Source organism: Lontra canadensis, unplaced genomic scaffold (assembly GCF_010015895.1).
Source record: "Lontra canadensis isolate GAN:19392208 unplaced genomic scaffold, GSC_riverotter_1.0 scaffold95, whole genome shotgun sequence".
NCBI lineage: Eukaryota > Metazoa > Chordata > Mammalia > Carnivora > Mustelidae > Lontra > Lontra canadensis.
The window spans coordinates 5,905,774-5,927,282 of record NW_022631089.1 but is presented as its reverse complement, the minus strand read 5'-3'; the positions used below and the strand labels follow the sequence as shown (position 1 = coordinate 5,927,282).

The following is a 21,509-nucleotide window of genomic DNA, read 5'->3' as shown; positions in this document are numbered from 1 at the left end:
CTAGGCCTTTACTCATGCTCAAAATGTAAAGGTACGCTAAGATATATTCTAGACCTACAATAAATAAACTATAAAAATGTCTACTAAATGAGTATAATGCCATTCTTTACAAAAATCATGCCAGAAAATGACTTAAGTCATGGAGAGTGATAGAACAGCCTTCCCAAGGGGGAGAAAAAAATCTACCCTCCCCCCTCCCAAAAAAATTAGCTTAACAATGATAACATGTATATTTACTCTTGGACTATTTTTTCAGATTTTGGTGAATCCCAAGGATAGAGTTCCCAGTTTACCTGGTCTATCCCTGGAAGGCTTTCTGATATTGAAAGGATTTCAAATAGTTCTGTATTACACTGAAGGTAAGAAGATATACCAACCCTATTTTCTTCAAAGTGGAGGGGAACCATGATACTGCACCGTTTAGGAAATGGTATTAAGTCAGGGAAACATGAAATTAAGAATTAATGCTTTTTGTACATCGAGATGATTAACATATGAAGGATTTAAGTATGTATAGAATGTATTCTATTTAGGAATAATTAAGAACTGAAAGGCTGTCTCTTAAGCCCAAACTAAATTAAGGAGGGTTTTAAGATTACAGCCACCAACTAGGAATATCAATCAGTCCACTGAAGCTTTTACACCAGGCATACTCTTTTCCTCCTTACTAATACCCCATTGGACATCTCCCAAAACAGACCAGGTCCTTCCATCTGTCATAGTAGACAGTATCAGAAGAGGGGAAGGTTAAGTGGCCAAACATTAGGATTTCTTCGTAGCTACAGTATGCCATTCTGATCTGATGCCCAGGCAAACTAGCCTTAAACCCTAAGTGGCTTTATTTGTAAATATGCTCTATGCTTTGCCTTTAAATTCTATCAACTCCTAGTCTTTCGTTGAATTAATGTTACACTACATAGACCTCTAGTGATGAGGATCATCTTGTACAGCCCAGGAGAGTTTTTCATCCTTGATTATACACTAGAATCACCAAGAGAAATTCACAAAGTCCAGGTGCCTGGATCCTACCTGCAGGAATTAACTTGCTAAATGCTAGGCCTCAGACACAGTTTTGTTTTTTGTTTTGTTTTGAAGTTCTCCAGAAGATTCTAATGGATATCAAGGTTGAGAACCCACGTTCCTGTCCACTCTCATTCCCCGCTCATTTCATGAATTACCTGTCCCCTTCACTCATGAAAGGCAACCATAGATACATAACATTTTTTTCATTTTCACACATTCCTTCAGAACTCTTTCTTCTTTCAAATGGTTCATTCCATAGGGTTATTGCTCATCACTTTTGTCTCCCTCAAATCACGTGCCTCTTTTTTCTGGCACTTTCCAAGTTTTTACTACGCTTGCTGTAATTGGTCATAAGTGTAATTACATTTGCAAAATCTAAAAAGCAAGAGCAGAGCAAATTATCTCCGACCAAGAAACAATTCAGTGAAAAAGATAAAAAACCACCTCAGATGATCTCCAATGCCACAAATGGTATAAGCATCGGGGACCACATCAGGTTCTAAAATTCTAGGTTTTACCAGTAAATAACATTATTTCTATATCAGGTGAGTCTTTTTAAAAATTGCTTTAAGAAAAGGTATCTTTAAGGTGGGTTTGTTTTGGTAAGGTCTTATTTGAGAGAGACTGAGAGTGTGTGTGCGCCAGCAGGGTGGGGGGTGGAGGGGAGAGCAGAGGGAAAAGCAGGCTCCTTCCCTGCTGAGCAGGGAGCCCGATGAGGGGCTAGATCTCAGGACCCTGAAATCACGACCTGAGCCGAAGACAGACGCTGAATCAATCAAACCACCCAGGCACCCTTAAGATTTTTAAAAGACCAAAAACACACAATTCTAATTTGAACCTAATATAATTTCTTGTAAGAAAAAAAAAATAAATGAAGAAAAGATGACTGGGTTCCTCATTATCATCTCCTGCCTAAGCAAGAACACGGGGCAGTAATAGCAAGAGCACATTATTCGCCCCTGGTGCTGCCCAGAAACAACTCATAATGAAGCTGGATGGATTTGAACTCTTGGAAGATCATTTTAATTGTACATAAATAAAACCTGTCCTATGGAGGCAGAAATGGAAATTAAAGTGCCATTAGATTATTAAGAAATACTCCTAACAAGAAATTGGTTCATTGCCCTGGGGCTCTGATATTTCCTCCTAGTCAGCAAGAAAGACCTGGAGACAAACAGACAAAATAATGTAAGCAAGGACACTGCCGATAAATAGGTAAGTGTCTAATACCAAGTACCAGTCACAAATTTTTACTAAGCTTTTGTTACAAGTACACTTGGATCAAATCCCTAACCTGAAATGGAAGCCAAAAAATAATCCATGTTAACTTTAACTAGCAAAAATGTGTAGAACTGTCTGGTTCATCTAAGTTCCCAGTGCTTGAAATATAACGCTTTTAAGTAATAACAATGATGAAAAGCGAGAGAAAACAAAACTTGGTGTATCTCCATCTGACAATGTTTTCCAAAATAAACATGAAAATAAACCCCCTCCAAAAAAAGAAAAAAAGACTCTGAAAGGTATGAAAATGCCCCCAATATAATACAATATTAACAAATCAGAGCTAAAAGAGATGAACTCCGGGTTTTCTACCTAGGGAAAAATATACAAATTTGACCATCACTAGTATTTTCCCAAAACAATTCTTTCCTGATCAGGATGTGCCTAGATGGACGACACTGGACAAAACCATGTCATTCATACTTGAACATCATGCCCTACTGGGCTAGGACAAGAGGTACCTGGTAACACCTTTCAAAATATACTATATATACACACAGGTACACATACGTACAAGAACCTACAATCCTACATTTACGAACTCCATGAAGGCACATTTTATCACATTGTTTAAAAAACTTGTTACCCTTTCTATGTGACTTTTTAAAGTTATGTTCTAATATTTGGTGTTTATTTCTTACTAAAGAAGTCTAACCCAGAACTACAGAAATACTTAAGGGCTGAAGGAGGAGAGCTCAACACGAAGCAAACTTCTCCAATACACGCCTCAGAGGAGGCTTGCAGTCAGTTGTCTGTGGTCACGAATGACTAGGAAAGAGAAAAGCTGAAAACAAAGTCCAAAGAAGCTAGCAGACTTCCAGGAGCAGAAAGATTAATTCTGCTTCTTTGGGGGAGAGGTGGGGAGAGACGGATGATGGACCAAAAAGGAAAAAACTAAATATAAATGGGAAATAAAGGACGGACGTTCTAATGAAGAAGCTGAGAAATGTGAAATTAGGCCTTACCAGTCATCAGCCCCCACTAAAAATCAGCTCTTTACTTGCAGATGTGATACAGCTTCCTATGGCATACAGATGGAGGGAGGGAGGTCCAGGAGCAGGAGCTTAGAGGAATTTTTTATTCCAAGCTAATGAATTCAGAAGGAACTAGAAGTATGTATTTGGAAGAGAAATTATTTGAGCCTTTTATTGACACCTAATGGTACAACCCAAAAGATAAGACCACATGCTGACAGGTAGCAGTCTGGTTGTCATCTGTATAGAGATAAACTGTCAGGGCTGTCTCATATCTTGTGTTTAAAAATAAGTTGTGGAGGGGCACCTGGGTGGCTCAGTCAGTTAAGCACCTGCCTTCCACTCAGGTCATGATCCCAGGGTTCTGGGATGGAGCCCGGCTTCCTGCTCTTTGGGGAGCCTGCTTCTCCCTCTCCCTCTGCCTGCAGCTCCCTTGCTTATGCTCACTCTGTCTCTTTGTCAAATAAATAAATTAAATTAATATATGGGGGTGGGTGGAGAAAATGTCAACTCCAAAAGCACTGATAAGCAAACACTCAAGCCCACTACTTAGTTCCTGGAGGCAAAAGTGTTACATTCCACCCCCTCCCTCCCTCTCACCCTCTGAGCTGCTTTCTTCTTCCGGGGATTTGCTTTCACTTCCAAGGGCTGTAGATGTTGACTTCTCAGGACTCCTCCAGTTTACATTGCCACATATTACCCTGAAAAAGCAGCCAACTGAAACAGCACAAAGAAGATTCTTTCTTCTCAACAGATGGAAGAAGTAGAATGAATTTTTTTTTATTTTTAGGATTCCTTTGTGATGGAGGGGTGGGTAAGGGAAGCATCTTATTGCTCTAAATCCTCCCCTCTGTAAGGTATCCTTTTTAACACCTTTTCCAGTGGTTTTTAAAGTAACCCATGGCTTCCTGTGACTTTCACATTACCCAGACATCACCTACCCAGAGCCAGTTCACCCTGAATACAACTCAAGCACCAGCAGGAATATAAACACCAACATCAACACGGGTATCACAGACACAGGGAGGAAATACCAACACCAAGAAAAGAAAAACTTGGTGAGGGCAGCTCGTCTATTAGGATTTATCTCCAAAGCCTGGTTTGTCTCCTCAAGGTACAGGATTCCTGACAACAAAACCATCGTTTAACATTATCTGCAAAGGTGCTTTCAGAATTTGAAGGGGGAAAATAACTAGACCACAATAAAGAACGAGAACAACACTCAAAGCCAGGGTAAGCATGACTCAATACATTTACAGGGTAGATGTTTATTAAATTATAGTTCCCTTTAGAAAACAGGGGAAATTTTTACACAATTTGTGGCTTAAGAGCTCCTTGGTGTTGGGTTCAAAATTTTCTTCTTACATTTTTTTTTTGGAAACTATGGAGTCTCTTCCATTTGGATTGTCATGTTAGAGCCTCATTTCAAGGTCCTTACCCCTTACTGCAGAATACTTACCAGCCCCCTAGTAATCAAACAAAAGTCAAGACTGTATTCATTCTTTCCGAAACAAATTTTCTTTAATAAACTTGCTACTGAACATCTGAGGCAAGTCATCTACCAAGGAATGGCCACTTGGCCCTGTACTACTCGCTCTCAAGTATGCAGAGTCTACTTGATGAGGGGGGAGTAATTTTCAGAATGAATTAGAGATGGAGACCCTGCATAGGCAGAAGGCTATAGGTAGGGATGGTCCAGCCAGATGTGCACAACAGCATAGCAAAATCCCCACCTAAAGTAGTTTAAATAAGAATATGCATCACCTCACGTGACAGAAAAATTTGGAGGCAGGGCTGTATAAGGCCAGAGCAGCAACTCTAAGAAGTCATGTGCCAACCATCCCACGCCCTCTCACAACATGTCAAATAACGGGGATAAAAGTAGTTTTCTGCCCTGGATCTCTTTGTGAGGGAGGGAAACCTTTCTCAGAAGCCCCAGCAGACAGTACTGGCCAAACCTGGCTCACATACTCATGCTGTAGTAAATTGGAAAAATGTGACTTTGGCATTTTTCGGCCTCTAAAATAGGCTCTTTGCTTAAAAAAAAAAAAAAATAGTTAATAATCTTTTCTAACTGAAAAAAATCAGCATTACCATTGGGCTACTGAAACAAACTTAAGGTCTTAGAAACAACCTAGTTTGATTGAGGATTTGTTATTTTTCCCCCATTCCAAAAATCCAGCTTAGCTACTTTAGGGTTGGTTTGAGCATTAATATTTCTAAAGAATTTTTAGATTATCAACTGCAGGCATCAGTGCTATTTTCAAAAATATTAATGCTTCTCCACAAAACAATCTCAAAGCAAGTCTAAGGTTAAATTTATAACCAAAGTTTATCTGACACAAACACCCCCATGCTCTCTAGAATAACTCATCTATAAATTTTGACGGTTTTTCCTCAGAGAAGATTTTTTGTCCTCATTAACCTCAATACACTGGTATGACAAAGTCTGTATCTAAGAGTTAATGTGTTTCTACTTCCAGAGCAAAAATAGATGACTGGTCAGCTTGAACTTTCTAGAGTGTTAACCAACCGCCAAATTATTCAGCATCCTCCTAGGAAAAGCCATGATCCTCCACACACTAATTAAATGAGTGAATGCTTTAATCATACTTTAGATAACTAATCTATTTCAATCCTGATAATCTAATTATCTAATTCTAGTAAATAAATTCCAACCTCAGTCCAAAACGATTAGAGGATTAAAGTTTACAATCAGTGTATGCAAACTGAAATAGATCCACTCTAATGAAGTTCAAAGCAGTTTGCTCTAAAAAGTCTGTTTATTATCTGAAATTCAAGAATTAAAATGCATTATTATACCAATGTTTTCTAAACCAGTTCTAACTAATACAGTATCTCTTATAATTTTATTAAGTGAATTTATGTTCTTTGGATTTAAAATTGTCTAATAGGGGAGTCGTCCCTGATCACTCCATGTGACAGTTACAGCACAGGGAGGGGTGGAGAGACAGGTAAAAATAGATAAAGGGAATTAAGAGTACCCTTACCAGAGATGAACTCTGAGTAATGTTGGAATTAGTGAAACCTCTTGTACATCTGAAACTAATGTTACACTGCATGTTAACTACACTTCAATAAAAAAGGAAAATAACACCATCTCCACGTCCTCTATGTTTTTTCCACATCGCATTTCATTTATCACGTGTGTTTGTGTGTTTCTGTTACGTGTCTTATGTTGCTCCGTAAGTCACCATGATTGACCATCTTGGTACTCCAACTCCAATGCCTGGAACATTGCCTGATATACAGACACTTAATAAATGTGATGCAGACTCACTAATGGTCAATTTGTATTTTCAAAAATATAAGTCAATGTCCATCAATAATCACAGTGTAATGATTTCAACAGCAAGAACAAATCACAAAGAAAAAAATAAGAAACAATTGCTAACAACCACCACTGCTACCAAAAGAGGCGGCCACAGGTATAAAACCTGTTATGTTCCACTCATGAAATAAACAATTTTTTTTAGTATTTTATTTACTTGACAGAAAGAGAGAGCATGAGCCGGGAAGGGGGTGGGGGTGGGGGGAGATGGGTGGGGAGAGGGAGAAGCAGGCTCCCCACTGAGCAGGGAGCCCGTGGGACTAGATCCCAGGACCCGGGATCATGACCTGAGCTGAAGGCAGATGCTTAACAGACTGAGTGAGCCAGGATCCCCATAAACAATTAAATTCTAACAACAAGCCTGTGATATAGCTCTAAGTCCCATCTTGTGGAGAAGGATGTTGAGAATCAGGTAAAATAAGATGCCCAGTATCAAAGGGATGATAAGTCAATCCACAACACAAGTGCTCTCTTAAGTCCCTAACGTTCATTTGTGATATCCAGGGACCATTAAGGGGCAAAAGCAATTTTTGTCACAATAGCAGGAAACAACACCCATCTACATAAGGAGCCAGAAAAAGAACAGTACTCTGATTTCTACAACTCAACATCAAACTGCAGAACATGAGGCATGCTTAAAAATTAAATATCACTTGAGTCTGCTTTCTAAAAGAAAATCCTCCAAGTCACTGACTGGTCTAGTAGATAAATAGAGCTTATGTATAAATAACTTACATTCTTGTAACTTGGCCTTTGGTTAAAGTATCCAGTGAAAACTGCAGCGTATTAAGTTATTCTTCTCCAACCAATTCTGTTTTAAATTCAGCCAAAATCATTTTCTACTGTCTTTCTGATTGCTTCTTCATTAGCTCCTGTTTTGTAGACTTCATCCCATCCATCAGTTCAATTTCTATATGACTGGTCAAACTCATTTGTTGTCCCATGAAATAAATGTAATTGATTCTGCATGCCAGTCATGGTTTCTTAGACATTTACTCATTACTTCCACCCACATATTTCATGTTTCCTTGGAAAACTGGCAGCCACGTGGAGGCTTAATCCTCTTTTCAACGTCTAACGTTTATTTGTTACGAGATAATTTTATCCATAGGGAACCTCACATTAAAGATATGCCTCTCAGCCACTATTATGTGAACTGATTTAGGTAGTTAGAGTAAGATCGGCCCTCCTTTTCTATAATACAAATATTATCCCAATTTATAAGTGACATCAGAGATCAATAGCCATCCTAATCCACTTTCCTTAACAAGGAAAGAAGTCTTGGAGGAAACCAACCCAGTCCATGTTCCTCATCAATGTCAGGGGCTAAAAAGCAAAAGCAGTCTTAGAAGGTAGGAGAAATATTTTTAAACTAAATAAACATCCTACTTGTGGCCTTTATACATTCAAAAGCCCTGTGATTCCAGTTGCTCAAAAATTTAAGCACTTCGTTAGACAAATGTGTTGTTTTCCACACTATAACACGGTTCAGCAGTATTTTTCAACTTGACAGTTTTACTTACTGTCTTGGAAGCAGTATTAATGTACTGCATCACCATTTCTTTTTTGATGCTGAAGTCCTTTTCCCGCAATGGTGCCTTCTTATCTTCATTTAAATTCATATCTTCCTGGAAAACACAATTAAAAAGCCTCATTTTAGAATCTAAGTAGAGTAGCAATTCTACATACCCTAGGAACGGAAAAATCAATAATTTGTGACTAAAGCAGCATTAATTGTTTTGGAATGATTTACACGTAGTTCTGCCTGGAGAAAAGAAAGAGCAGGAAATACAGACAAAAACATGTTCTAGATCATTTTAACAGGTAAAACACTTACCAGAAAATCTTTTTAAAATTCACAGCAAGCTAGTAAAATTACATTCTCATCACTACAGATAATTAGACACTTAGATTAGATTTCTACCTTTCAGAAGGTCATCCAGAGTCACAATTTAAATACACACACACACACACACACACACACACATACACACCCACAAACGCAACACACACTATAGTTTTGTTTTGTTTTTTAAATAGCTGTACCTGAAGCTATCTTGCACTAGTTCTGAAAGAGCTGCTCCATGTATCAAAAATTAAAAGGTAAATAAGCCAACCACTTTCCAGATTGTGTAGCTACAAGATCATATGATCAAATACCTGGTATAGATCCCTGGCAAAAGGCAAAGCATTCTATAGTGGTCTCTTGTCTACCCGTATCAAAAATATCCATTAACTACTTAGTCTATTCTGTGTTCTAAATCATCTAAGAGTTGTACTCATAAAAAGAGGTACCACCCAAAAATCTAACATTTCTCAAGGGCACCCATCAAAATAAAGATTTAAGTAACCTAGATCGTGCTACAGGTCTCATTTTAACTTTTAAAAATACAAGTCAAGAATGCCCACTTAAATGTGGGAATTGCTACAAGCTGTCTTATTTAGAGGCTGCTCTGGCAAAGAAAAAGGAGCCTACAGGGAGACAAAAATGACTGAATTAAAATGACAGCTCAAATGGATTTCCTCCAGATACTAGCCCTTGGTCATGTGTGATATGCAAATATAACACACCTGAATGTATACCAACCCTATATCCACTCAGAAACAGGTGTATAAAAATCAGAACTTTGGATGACCTGTGGAGTCCAGCAGGTTAATTTTTTATAAATGTTTTATAAAAGTGCTACAACTCATCAGACACTGTTATTTATGCCTTGAGCTGACTCAGTTTTTGGCTACTAATCCCTTCAAGCACTTAAAAGTCAAAATTTCCTTCATTTCACTTTGATATAAATATTTCAGATTTTAGAAGTTGTTCCACTTGACCCTAATAAAAGGTAGTAATTAGTAATGTCACGCCTGCCCATTCAGGTTGGAAATATCTTATTATGTGAATAATGGTTTGTTTTGTTCTCCCTCTTTTTTCTTCTTTTTTACTTTATGCCAGGGACTCTAAATAGGCCTTAATACCACTTAGGATTTTAAAAAATATCTTGAAATATTTTGGTTGTCAATGACTGAGATGATGCTATCAGCATTTATTAAGGTATGCTAGACATTCTTCAACATCTGGGCTAATCCTGCATGATAAACTATTCTGTGTCCCACAGACAGATGCACAAACCAAAAAAAAAAAAAAAAAAAAGAAGAAGAAGGAAGAAAAAAACAAAACACAAAAACTTCCTAAGCTTTGACTAATTCAATAGAATTAAATATAAAATGGAATTAATATGTAAATTGTTACTGATTAAATACTTTGCAGTATGTGGTTTTAATAGACATTGATTTTTCTAAGAATCCAACTACTCTGCAAGTTATAGTTATACTGGCTTTTTGTTTTTGTTTTAAATAAGCTTTGCCATCAATTGTGCTCAATTTTTATAATTTGGGTACCCCAGGAAGACACTGGTTGTTGTATCTGAATCACCGGAATAGCAAAGCTATGTTGACATGCACAATAGCTATTATACTCACGTGAAGCAAAGATTCAAGAATGACTTTTTTGTACCTTCCTGACCAGTCATGGCCAATTGCTTACATTGCAACGTATGTGGTTGTATTATGCAGTATAGTAAGACATTAAATGGATTTTTAAAATTATGATTGTAGATGGCTTCTACTACCTATAAAGACTTTCACTGGAAGAAAGTAATGGGGAAGTTACAGGGAAGTAACGGGAGTAGTTGCTCTAAAAAGGCAAAGGACATGAGAGTACTGAGAACCTCTGTCTTTAATTATTCACTGTATTTTTTATTTTCTGTCCAACGGGCAAACATGACTCAGCCTCTTTACCAGCAATTTAAAATATTTAGTAAATACAGAATATGAGAAAAACTACAAAGTCTAATGCTTTCTTTTTGGAAAGGTATATTCAAGATGACAGCAGCTCATATACAAAAGTGGTATATTTGGAATTAAGGAAGAAACCCAGAGTTTTCCGAACCCGTTTCCTCTGCCATACCCCAACTCTCTTGTCTAAATACAGCACTCGCTTCATGACAGTACCAGTTTAAAAGCAAAAAGGAAACAAGAAAGGACACTAAGAAGTCTGGAATCAGCTACACAGTACCACAGACCCTTCTCATTTGGCAGGTAACTCTATTTGATCAAAAAAACCTGGAAAAAGAAATTCTGTCATTTACAAAAGGAAATTCAGGAGCACTGAAAAGGAAGAATATGTTTTTGTGCATAAAAAGTACAAAATTTAGCTCTACAAAGAAAAAGTCTGAAAGAAGAGAGACCTATTGGGCATGGACACTGGATTTGCGGGGTCAGGGGCTACAAAGTCCTTGGGAAAGGTAGTAGAAGCTTTTTCCAAAACAAATGCACATCTATGTTATAGTGGAAAAACAAAATTTCCTTCCATCCTTTATAGGTTTTTCTAGCTAATTAAAGAATTAAGTTCTCATGAGCCAGATTAATGGGAGAAAATCACACACATGAAAGATTTCAGGACAGAAAGGTAAAATGAGGCTTATATGCCATACTGAGGTAAGGAATGGAACAGGAGCCCTGGGTTTCAAGGGAAGGAGGGCAATTCACAGGCGGTAAGAAAAGTTTGGTAATCAGATAGTTGTCCTCCTACACAGGTCACTCAGATAAAACTTCTCTCTCATAACTCCTCTCTGGGAAAGTCTCCCAATTTAGATTCTTCTAGGTGGTTCAGAGAGGGGAAAAAAATCTCTCTCGAGCCCGCAGGGTCTCAAATGCCTTCAGCTCAAATAGTGCACATGTCAAAGTGACACGTTTTGGGGAAACTTGCTCTGAACCACTTCAGTGTTTTTGTGTTTAATTCCAGAGGAGCTAAGCTGAGCATTTCTGAAGGCTATCCCAGAAACTGGCGTGGGGAAGTGGGGTTCAGGAGGAGCCTAGCATCTTCATGTAATAACCTCCTGCCTTAGGGGAAAATCTTCATTGTGAGAATTTGATTTTCACATCGTCTACACTCCATGAATTACAGAATAGAAAATCTAGGCTCACAGAAATCAGATGACTTTTCAGGTATAGCTGGTTATTTGAAACTCGAGACCCAGATCCCCAACTTCCAGTCTAGTGCAGCTTCCAGGTAATTCTAATAGGTCCCTTGAAAGCAAGTCATCAATTTTTATGTTACTCAGTTTATACCTGTCCAAAATGATCACATAGCATCTCTACTACCTTAGGTCAGGTTTCCTAGAGGTAGAGTATGAGACAGGGATTCTGGTGCAGAGGGGATGCCTAATGGAGGGGATGCCTTCATGATAGTGAATTAAAAAAAGCAAGACAGAGCTGGGGAAAGACACATGTGAAAATGTTGCCTCAGCTGGTCTTGCTTCAGCCCGAATTACACTGCTATCAGTACTACCTAGAGCGAGAAGGCAGTTGTACACCTCCAAATCAGTCAGTTAGCTACAGGATCATAGTTCCCGGAGGCCAGATCTCTGGAGAGGGCAGCTGTGAGCCACTAGGAACCAATATGAATCAACTGGGATTTGCATGCACCAGCCTGGTAAAGGGTGTCCTGTAGGGGCACAACAGCACCCACAACACCTTTTGAAAACAACTTACTGTATAATAAGGCTTATTTTTAAACAGAACCAAATAATACAGAAACTCACATACAGGGCCTCAACAAGCAATACAAATCACGGTATGAACCAATCCTTCCATTCAAACATAGGTTGGGACATCTACCACACTGCGTAGGGACAAAAAGATAGTTCAGGAACAGATTTTAAGAGATTCCTGAAATGTGGTTTACTTCAGTGTATCAATGTACTGAGACATATGTATGTAATTCATTAAATATTATAAATCAAATACTGAGCAGGAAATACAGAGAACACGTAATTGCAAAAGACCAGATGAGTAATTTGAATGAGGCTAATATTTAGTGGATAGTAGATAAAGTTTTCCCACTTCTAGTTATCAGTTGGCTATTTAGGTGACTAGATGTCAAAAATATCTTAGCAGTTATCAAATCAAAACTGTCTGAAGAGTATTGTTGTTAACGTTCTATAAATATCTTAACATACATTATAAAGTAACTCACTTATAGTGCTACCTTCATACACATGTTGAGACACGGTTTTGCCTGGGGAAACTGGGAGTTGCAACATCAAAAACTAATTTTCCTTTAGTTAATTACTTTCTAATTAAAAACTATACCTTAATTGAACCACTGTGCTATTTTACTATGCAAGTCTGACTGGAACTAAGGATAGATTTTAGAAACAGAAAAAATGCTGCAGAAAAGAAATCCAAATGAAGGAGCACTCTACAAAATAAGGATTCTTCTCAAGTATAAAGGTCATGGAAGATAAGGAAATGTCATTGATTGGGGGAGACGAAGGATACATGGTAATCTGAACTCGAGGCATGATCCTGGATTGGATCCTAGAACAGAAAAAAATGCAAGTAGAAAAATGGGCAAAACCTCAATAATGTAATTTAGTACTGTACCAACATTAATGTCTCAGTTTTAATAACTGCATTCAAGTTATATAAGATGTTGACTTTTGAGGAAGTTAGATGAAGGGTATCTAAGAATTGTCAGTGCTCTCTTCACAACCTTTCTATAAATCTAAGATTGTTTCAAAATCTTATTGCAAGATAAAATTGAAATATTTATAGAATTTTTGCCATTAAAATAAGTTCAGAATGAAGAAATGGAACATCCTTCATTCTTAGAAATTTTTTTTAAGTCTAGTAAATAATGTACGTTTGCAGTGTATTTGGCTATAATAAATACAGACTTGACAGAGGGGAAGGAAGTACAGAAACCACTATCAAAACAAATCTGAGGTTACTAAAAGGTAGAGTTAAGACACAGGTATCAGAATTCCATTCCAAATCTAAAGGCCAGGCACCCTTTAGAATTTTCCCAAACCAAATTCATGTTGCTCACATTTCTTCCTATTTTCCTTCCAAACCTGCCCTGTTAATCATCCTCATTCTTCCCAAAATTCTTTCTACAGCTTTTGAAAAAGATTTAGTATTCCTGTCATCTTAAATAAGTTCTTGGGCAAGGCACGGCGCTCAACATTTATAAGTATGTAATAGCCTCTTTTTCATTGAAGAGAGAATGGAAGCTTGGGAAATTCTTTCAGTTGACCATAGTCCTATGGCTGAAATTTGAACTCTGGTCTATCTTAACTCTCCATTCTTATTCCCATAGTATTAGTCTCCATCATCATCTAAAATCGAATTACCTTTGGGGCTAATACTATCAGACTTAACACTTATGTGGGCCAGCACCTGGTGTTGACTCCTCTTCCATCCCATGCCTTGCCATCCAGTCTTCAGCCTCCCCACCACCAGCAGTCTTTACTTCCCCTTTTCTCAGCCACAGTCTTCATGACCACATCTATATACCTTTTCATTATGTAAAAACTGTTGCACCTCAAGGATCATCATAATCTCCACAACTCTATTCTCTGACCTCCATCTTCTCTCTTTTCACTTGTTCTACTCCCAAACCACCATGGTCTTGACCTCAATAAAACCTCTTTCCCTGATCCCCTCTATTTTCCCCAAAGCAGGTTAATTCCATGATCCATCATTTACTACATTTATGGAAATCCAACTAGTTTTTCCTTCTCACATTCCCTAAGGTCCTTATTTCAAATTTGCCCTTCCCAGAGAACTATGAAACTATTAATTCTACCTATCATTTTCAGTAAGCAAATTTCAATTTCTTCTGTGAAAAGAAAGCTTTCAATTTCCCATTTCCTATATTACCAATTTATTTGCACACTAATCTTTATCAATTCTTGCATCCATCCAAAGATAATTCCATTCATTTATGCTCTGAATCCTCCTTCCTCTCACCTCCTGAAAGAGCACTGCATATCAATTATCTTTTTTCAATCCTGTCTCACTAAATTGTTCTCAGTTGGTTGAGTCTCAATACATAAACACGTTAATCCTTAATGGATCAAAATTAAAAAGAAAAAGAGCCTTCCCTCAACCCTAGCTTTCCTTTATATATGGCTTCCTTCATTCTCCCTCACAGGTAACCTTTTAAAGAACTTTTTTTGTACACTCGCTGCCACTTTCACAATGCAGAGACCACAGTGGATTTCCTTTCAGGTATTTGTTAAGTAAGACGTAACACAGGTTTGCAAACAGAATTTGCTAATCCTCTTTTGGGACAAACCATGAGCTGAAGATAATTTTCTGAAGGATGAAGCTGGAGCTAGAGATAACACTCACCTCCCTACCTGAGAAAAATGACAGAAACAAGGTCTAGCGCCAGAGACAGATTCTTCAGACATAGGTAAAAATGGCCAGGTTGAAATCCAGGACATTTTCAGGAAGCACTAGCAGAACTGCACACAACCTTGGTGACCTGGGACAATGGTGGCATCTGGGGGACTAGTGAACAGAGTAGAGATCCTCCAGACTTCCCTCAAACTGTGTCCATTTCTATGATGCACTGTGTCCAGCCAGAGGAATGAGGATACACCTTTTTCTAAATTGCACATGGACACCCTAGGTGTCAAAAGCAGCCCTGAACTAGAAACCAGGTCAAAGCAATAAAGTCAAGTCAGCAGCTTTTAAGCTACTGCAAAGGATTCTTCTATGTGCTGGATGGGGTCATTAGTTCCCACCAACAAGAAAGTTGAAAGTTTGCTACTGTATTTTACACACCTTGACCCCATCTTAGACTGACAAAATACTGGTAAAAATAAATATTTTCCACATTTTCTTGGCAAAACTGAGGGGAGGAAAAAAGATGCAATCTTAATGCTCCCGCACATACATGCAACTAGTTAGAGCACTAAGGAGCAATCAAGCAAAGAATGGCAAACAGAATGGACATACTTTCAACCAAGTTACAAACATTAGCCTCACTATTTTCATTCACGGATGTAGATTTTACAAGACAGCATGATCATTAAATTTACATACATCAAGTTGAGTGGGATAGTTAACACCATGGAGAGTCAGATTAAATTTAAAATGATTGACTATTTGGAGAATTAAGCAAGTATATACAGGGAGCAAGCTGAAGATGGTCAGGTCTGAGGAAATTCACCCAGAGAGGAAAAGCTCTACAGACGCACAGAGGCATACTGTTTAGAAAATGTATGTGGAAGATAGTATAGTCCTAGATCCAAACATTCACGTGCACCAAAAAGCAACATATCAGAAGGTAAAACTGGGAGCACAATATCAAAACCAAACATGAAGTCTTAAATCAAAAATAATCCTCTCATTTAAAGAGTGTATTAAGGCTTCTGTTTCATGGGTTAAAACCAAGAGAATTGTTGTTGGAAACAGTCTCTCTTGTGCTCACATTTTTATCACCACAGCAACAAATTGGTTAAGCATTTTAAGAGGTCCACAAGATCCCCTAATTACTTCTCCTGAGACTTAAGAGCTCACCAACCTATAAGCACAATTTTACCTGTATTTCCTCTAAAGGTGTTCTTCTGTTCTCAACCACATTGGAATTCATCTTCCATACCATGTGCCAAAAAGGTCTTGCTAATAATGTTTATCCCTACATTAAGGTACTGTTTACCACCATGAACAGTTTAGTGCCAAATAAAGTGAAAGATTTCATGATCTCATTCCAGATCATTATATACATTCAAATAGTGTCCATTAACTGAATCTATCTAGTTCTGCAATTTGTTTTATTCTTAAGTCAGGTTTACATAAAATTAGAAAAAAAAATCAGAAAATGGGAGAAGCGTTAAAATTAGAAAAATTAGAAAAACCTTGGAAAAAAGAACTCAGAATTAACTTTATCACTACTTTATATTCAACACGTCCATAAGTATGCTAATGCTACAGAATAGCTGATCTTTCTCTTGATCTTTTACTATATTCTTATATATGCCTTTATAGCAACTTTTTTACTTAACAGTTTGATTATAGAGAAGTTTATGTGTGTGTGTGTGTGTGTGTGTGTATCTACATACATACATATAAAATTTGGTTCTGCCAATAATGACGTTGGATATTCACTGTTCTATCCATAGTATCTTTACTCAATCCCCATTAAAATTAATCAGAAACCAGACAAGCTAGCTCATTAACAGGACAGCAGCCAAAAAACAGCATTTATCCAGAGACTGACAAAGAACTTACATAAAATGTTGACCAAACATTCTAACTAGAGCTTATGGAAAGTGTAAAGTAGCTCAGTTTGAAACCAAATTTCACTTCATCCTAAAGCCAACAAAGGGGGGCGGGGGGGGCGGGAACCTCAAGCATCACTCTTCTTCCATATAAGTTTTAGCTGAATAGCCAAGAAATAAAATTAATAGGTAGGGAACCGTACAATTTATTTTGAAATATCTTACTGGAACTGTTCAAGCATATATATAAGCACCTATAATCACCAATTGTTATGTGATCTTTTAGGTAAGAACACAGCTAGTGATAAAATTTTTTATTTGCTTTTCAACTTTTCTAAACAAATAGCCGTATCTTCAACAATTACCTGAAGGATATATAAATAGTCATAGAACGAACAGACAAAAGCCAACTTTTCTAGAGATGAAAGAAGACAGAGAAAAAGCCCTCACTGTTGGGAAAGAACCAACTTGCACACTTCCTAATTGGTGAAAGAGCATGCCTAAACTTTATCGTAACACCTATTCTTCTTAAAATTCCTCTAACCATTTTATTGGTTCAACGAACTCCCATCAGGCAAAATCCATTGCTCCTAAATCATTTATTTTCTCATTTATCTGGATCTAAAGAGAAACAACTAGGCATTGACATTATTCCCCCCTGACAAACACAACCCATGAATCAACTTGACAATTGCCTTATACTTCTATACGCTTTTCCTCCTCCTCCTCTTATTTGGATTATTATTTAGATTGCTTTTAAACCACCTTTCCCTAAATTTTTCAATTTCTACCTAAAGGAAAGGGAAAAGGTGACAACTAATAGATCAAAACAAACCATTCCCACACAACCACTCTCATTTTATCTGGCTAACCCTAAATACACTGTTTAAGTTTTTAAGAAATAAAAAAATACTCATGATATAGAAAAGCAGATTTGTAAAGAACACTAATACTTGAGATAAACTAACTGCTAGTAGGAATCTATAGCAGTCAATAAACATAATTAACACAAAAGTCTTTGTTGGTTTCTCTTTTCATTCCCACTCCTGGGTAAGCTATCACCTATACATTCAACACAACAGGCATGCATTTAGCCAACTAAAGAAATAGCTATGCATATCCTTACAACCAAGGATTAAGGAGAAAATATGATAGGGAAAGAAAAAGGAGGAACTGTCCTTCACAGGTACCCAAACAGTGGGAACATGGAATAAAGTTAGCGAGACGATGAGGCGCCTGGGTGACTCAGTCAGTTAACCGACTGACTTCTTGGTGTCAGTTCAGGTCATGATCTCAGGGTCATGAATTCCAACGCCACGTGGGATTCCTACTCACCACAGAGTTGGCCTGAGATTCTCTGTCTCCCTCTGCCTCTCCCCGCCACCCCCACATATGTGCGCTCTCTTTCTCTCACTGCTGCCACCTCCCCCTAGGCCTGCACTCCCTCACTCAAATAGTCTTTAAAAATGTACAAAGTTAGCAAGATGAGGCCTCCTCCCACCATCTACGGTAAGTATCAAAACATATGTACATCGTCACATTCAATTTTTTAAGTTCACCTAAGCTCTTTTTTCTTCCTCTGGACCTTATGCTTCAAATACATCTGAACTGATTATAAAAAGACACCTCAGTATTTAACTGTATTTGTTCTGGTTTTTATCATTTGATTGTTTAAACTTAGTGTTTACCAAGGGGCGAGGGATGGGAACAGATCAGCTCACTTGACAAACATCCAATAAGCACTGTGAAGGCAGTAAGGAGACAAGATGAGTAAAGTTGACTGTCCATAGTCCACTACGATACTCTTACAAAAAATTACTATATCAAAGTTCCCATTAAAGAAGTTCTTATAGTTCTAATGAATCAACAGTAAAACAAATATCAGAGTCACTCATTTAATCAGTAATAGAGGATATACGCAGTTAAAAAAAAGTTAGCAGGATCAAGAATCTACTCTAATGGAAGGCCAATCAACTCGGGAACTAGCCATAACTCAAGTAACTGAAATGTCAAATGAGAAAAGACCTTCACTAAATACTTTAGGGAGAGAAAAATAGAACATATTGACTCTTGTCTACTGTTTTTAGAAAGAGCTTTATGGAATGGATTGCATTTCATCTTCATTTTGGAGGCAGAAGAGGACTTTTAAGAAGGTAGAGCACATATTTGGAGGCAGAAGAGGACTTTAAGAAGCTGGAGTACAAAGAAATAAGAGCAGTTTCTCAGTTCCCCTAATTCAGAGATTATTATGTCTGGAGGGAAATCTCAGTTTTGAAAAATATTCACCACTGTCAAGAAAACGGTTTTAACTTTTACTGTATGATTCTACTCAGTACAATGAAAAAGAAAGGAAGTAAAAAACATAAGGCTTTCACAGATACTCTGAGAGGACACACACAAAAAAAGAATCTACAAATAAAAATGAGAATTCTGTAACATTACCAGATACCAAAATTCATAAACAAAAAGTGACAATATTCTTAGTTAAAAAAAAAAAATTTTAATATGGTTAAATATTAGAAATAAAGAATAAACCTAATAGATGCGCGATGCCCCTAGGGAGAAAAATAAATATTTACTCTGTTAGGAACCAAAAAATCTAGAGATAACATATACAATAATCACAGATGGGAAAACTTAATATCACTAAATATCCATTTTTCCTAAATCAATAAATTCACGATTCCAGCCAGAATCCCAACAGGGTTTATAATGGAACTTAATTGATACTAAAATTAATATAAAAAAAAAGGCTCAAGAATAGTGAAGATGATTTTGAACAGAGGGAGGGGTCTTAGATAATAAGGCTTATTATACAGCTATAGTAATTAAGACAATGAATGTAAATGAGAGCTAGACAAATAGACTAATGGGCAAAATCAAACCTCTACAACAAATCCACATACGTGCAGGAACTTGATGTTTACTAGTGAAGTATGATAAATGAAAGGATAAAAAGGATATTAAATCAGTGCTGACAGAAAAAACAGTTAATCCATGTAGAAGAAAATTGCATCCATATCCCACAGAAATAAAGATACAGAATCCTGAAATACAGAACAGATCTACGATGTCAGTATTGAGAAGGATTACTTAAATATACAAAAAGCCAATACCATAAGGAGATGGATAAATCGGACCCCATGCAATTTTATAGTTCTGTACTTTAATCCATCTACTCCTAAAGAAAGTAAAAAGACAAGACCCAGACTGGGACAAGGATGCTTTACAGCTAATAAACACACATGATCATTAGTCCAAATAGTGGCAAATTCTACAAACCAATATGAAAAAAAAAAAAAAAAGACAAAAACCCCAGTAACAGGCAAAAGATATGAACAAGAAATTTATGAAGGAATAAACCAAAGGGCAGGTAAATGTGTGAGATGGTCAAAATTCTCATGATCATTAAAAAATGAATTATTTAAAGTAGGAGGTAACCTGTTTACAATGAACAGACTTATAATTAAAAAGCTTTATAGTGGGGCGCCTGGATGGCTCAGTGGGTTAAAGCCTCTGCCTTCAGCTCAGGTCACGATCTCAGGGTCCGGGGATCGAGCCCCAGATCGGGCTCTCTGCTCAGCGGGGAGCCTGCTTCCCCCTCTCTCTCTGCCTGCCTCTCTGCCTACTTGTGATTTCTGTCTGTCAAATAAATAAATAAAATCTTTAAAAAAAAAAAAAAGATTTATAGTACCAATGCAAACTCGGGGACATTCTACAAATTAACCAAGTGGAATCTTCAAAAATGTCAACTTCATAAAATACAAGACGGAACTGAGGACTATTCCAAAATGAAGGAGATTTTAAAAAACACCAACAATTTGACAGCTGAATGAAACACATGATTTTAAACTATACTCTTTTCCTACAAAGACCACTTTGGTACTACAGAGAAAACGTGAACAGGGTCTGAGGATTAGTTGATAGAAATTGATCACTATTAACTTTCTGATTTGGGTGGTTGCAGTGTGGTTATTAGGAGGATTATGGAATTAGGAGATTATGGAACATGGAGTCAGCGACCTACCAACAAATGGTTAAAAAAAAAAAAAAAGTTTCTGTACGTTGGTCATTACTACAGAGAAAAAGTTTAACAGGAATGAAACCATCAGATTCTGGGTTTTATTCACCTTTGGAAATTAAAGAAGAAGAACGGAATTATGAATATATAAGTCACTTCAGTGGTATCTGTGGTGGTGTTGATTATGTTTTATTTTTTGTATATTTGAAATATCTTATTTTAAAAAAGCATCTTTCAACAAGTAGATTCAACATTATACAATGAAAATAGTTTCAAAAAATCAAATTGTGAATGCCTTTACTATTATCTATGTTTCCCCACACTAAAAGCCGATATATATATTAAACAGGTCATCTAAGCTCTTAATACTAGTAGACACCTAAAGCACACGCTTAAGAGATAATGATGGCATTTTATAAATGTGCTCTCTCCCTTTTAGATAAAGGCTGACAAACATCTTCCCAAGAAAAGATTAGGGCATCACTATTCATACTTACGTACTCTGTGCAATTTAGGGACCATTTTTCTTCCATACTTACAAGTGATGACAGGAAGTCCAGAATTTAAAAACTTTGTCAGAATTATATCATCATTGGCACTCATTTACTCCCTGTTAATGATCACATCTAGATAGCTGACCTTTCTTGCATAGCTTTCATTCTTTCAGAGAGAAGTGAAAAATGAAACAGGAAGGGATGAATGCATGAAATCTCTCTTTCTATTCATTATTTTAATGTTTATGCGTAACTGAGAAAACTAGCAATTAAGGCTAATTTCCATCCAAACAT

General features: G+C 37.1%; 1 protein-coding gene across 3 annotated transcripts in view; it reads right to left on the bottom strand.

Moving 5' to 3' along the window:
- The window catches only part of DIAPH3 (diaphanous related formin 3), a 501,032-nt gene that overhangs the window by 414,117 nt on the left and 65,406 nt on the right, over positions 1-21,509 (bottom strand). For all 3 annotated transcript variants that reach the window (XM_032836998.1, XM_032836999.1, XM_032837000.1), the window contains one exon: positions 8,154-8,258. In XM_032836998.1, the coding sequence (XP_032692889.1) occupies positions 8,154-8,258 (105 nt within the window). The remainder of the gene's footprint in view (positions 1-8,153; positions 8,259-21,509) is intronic.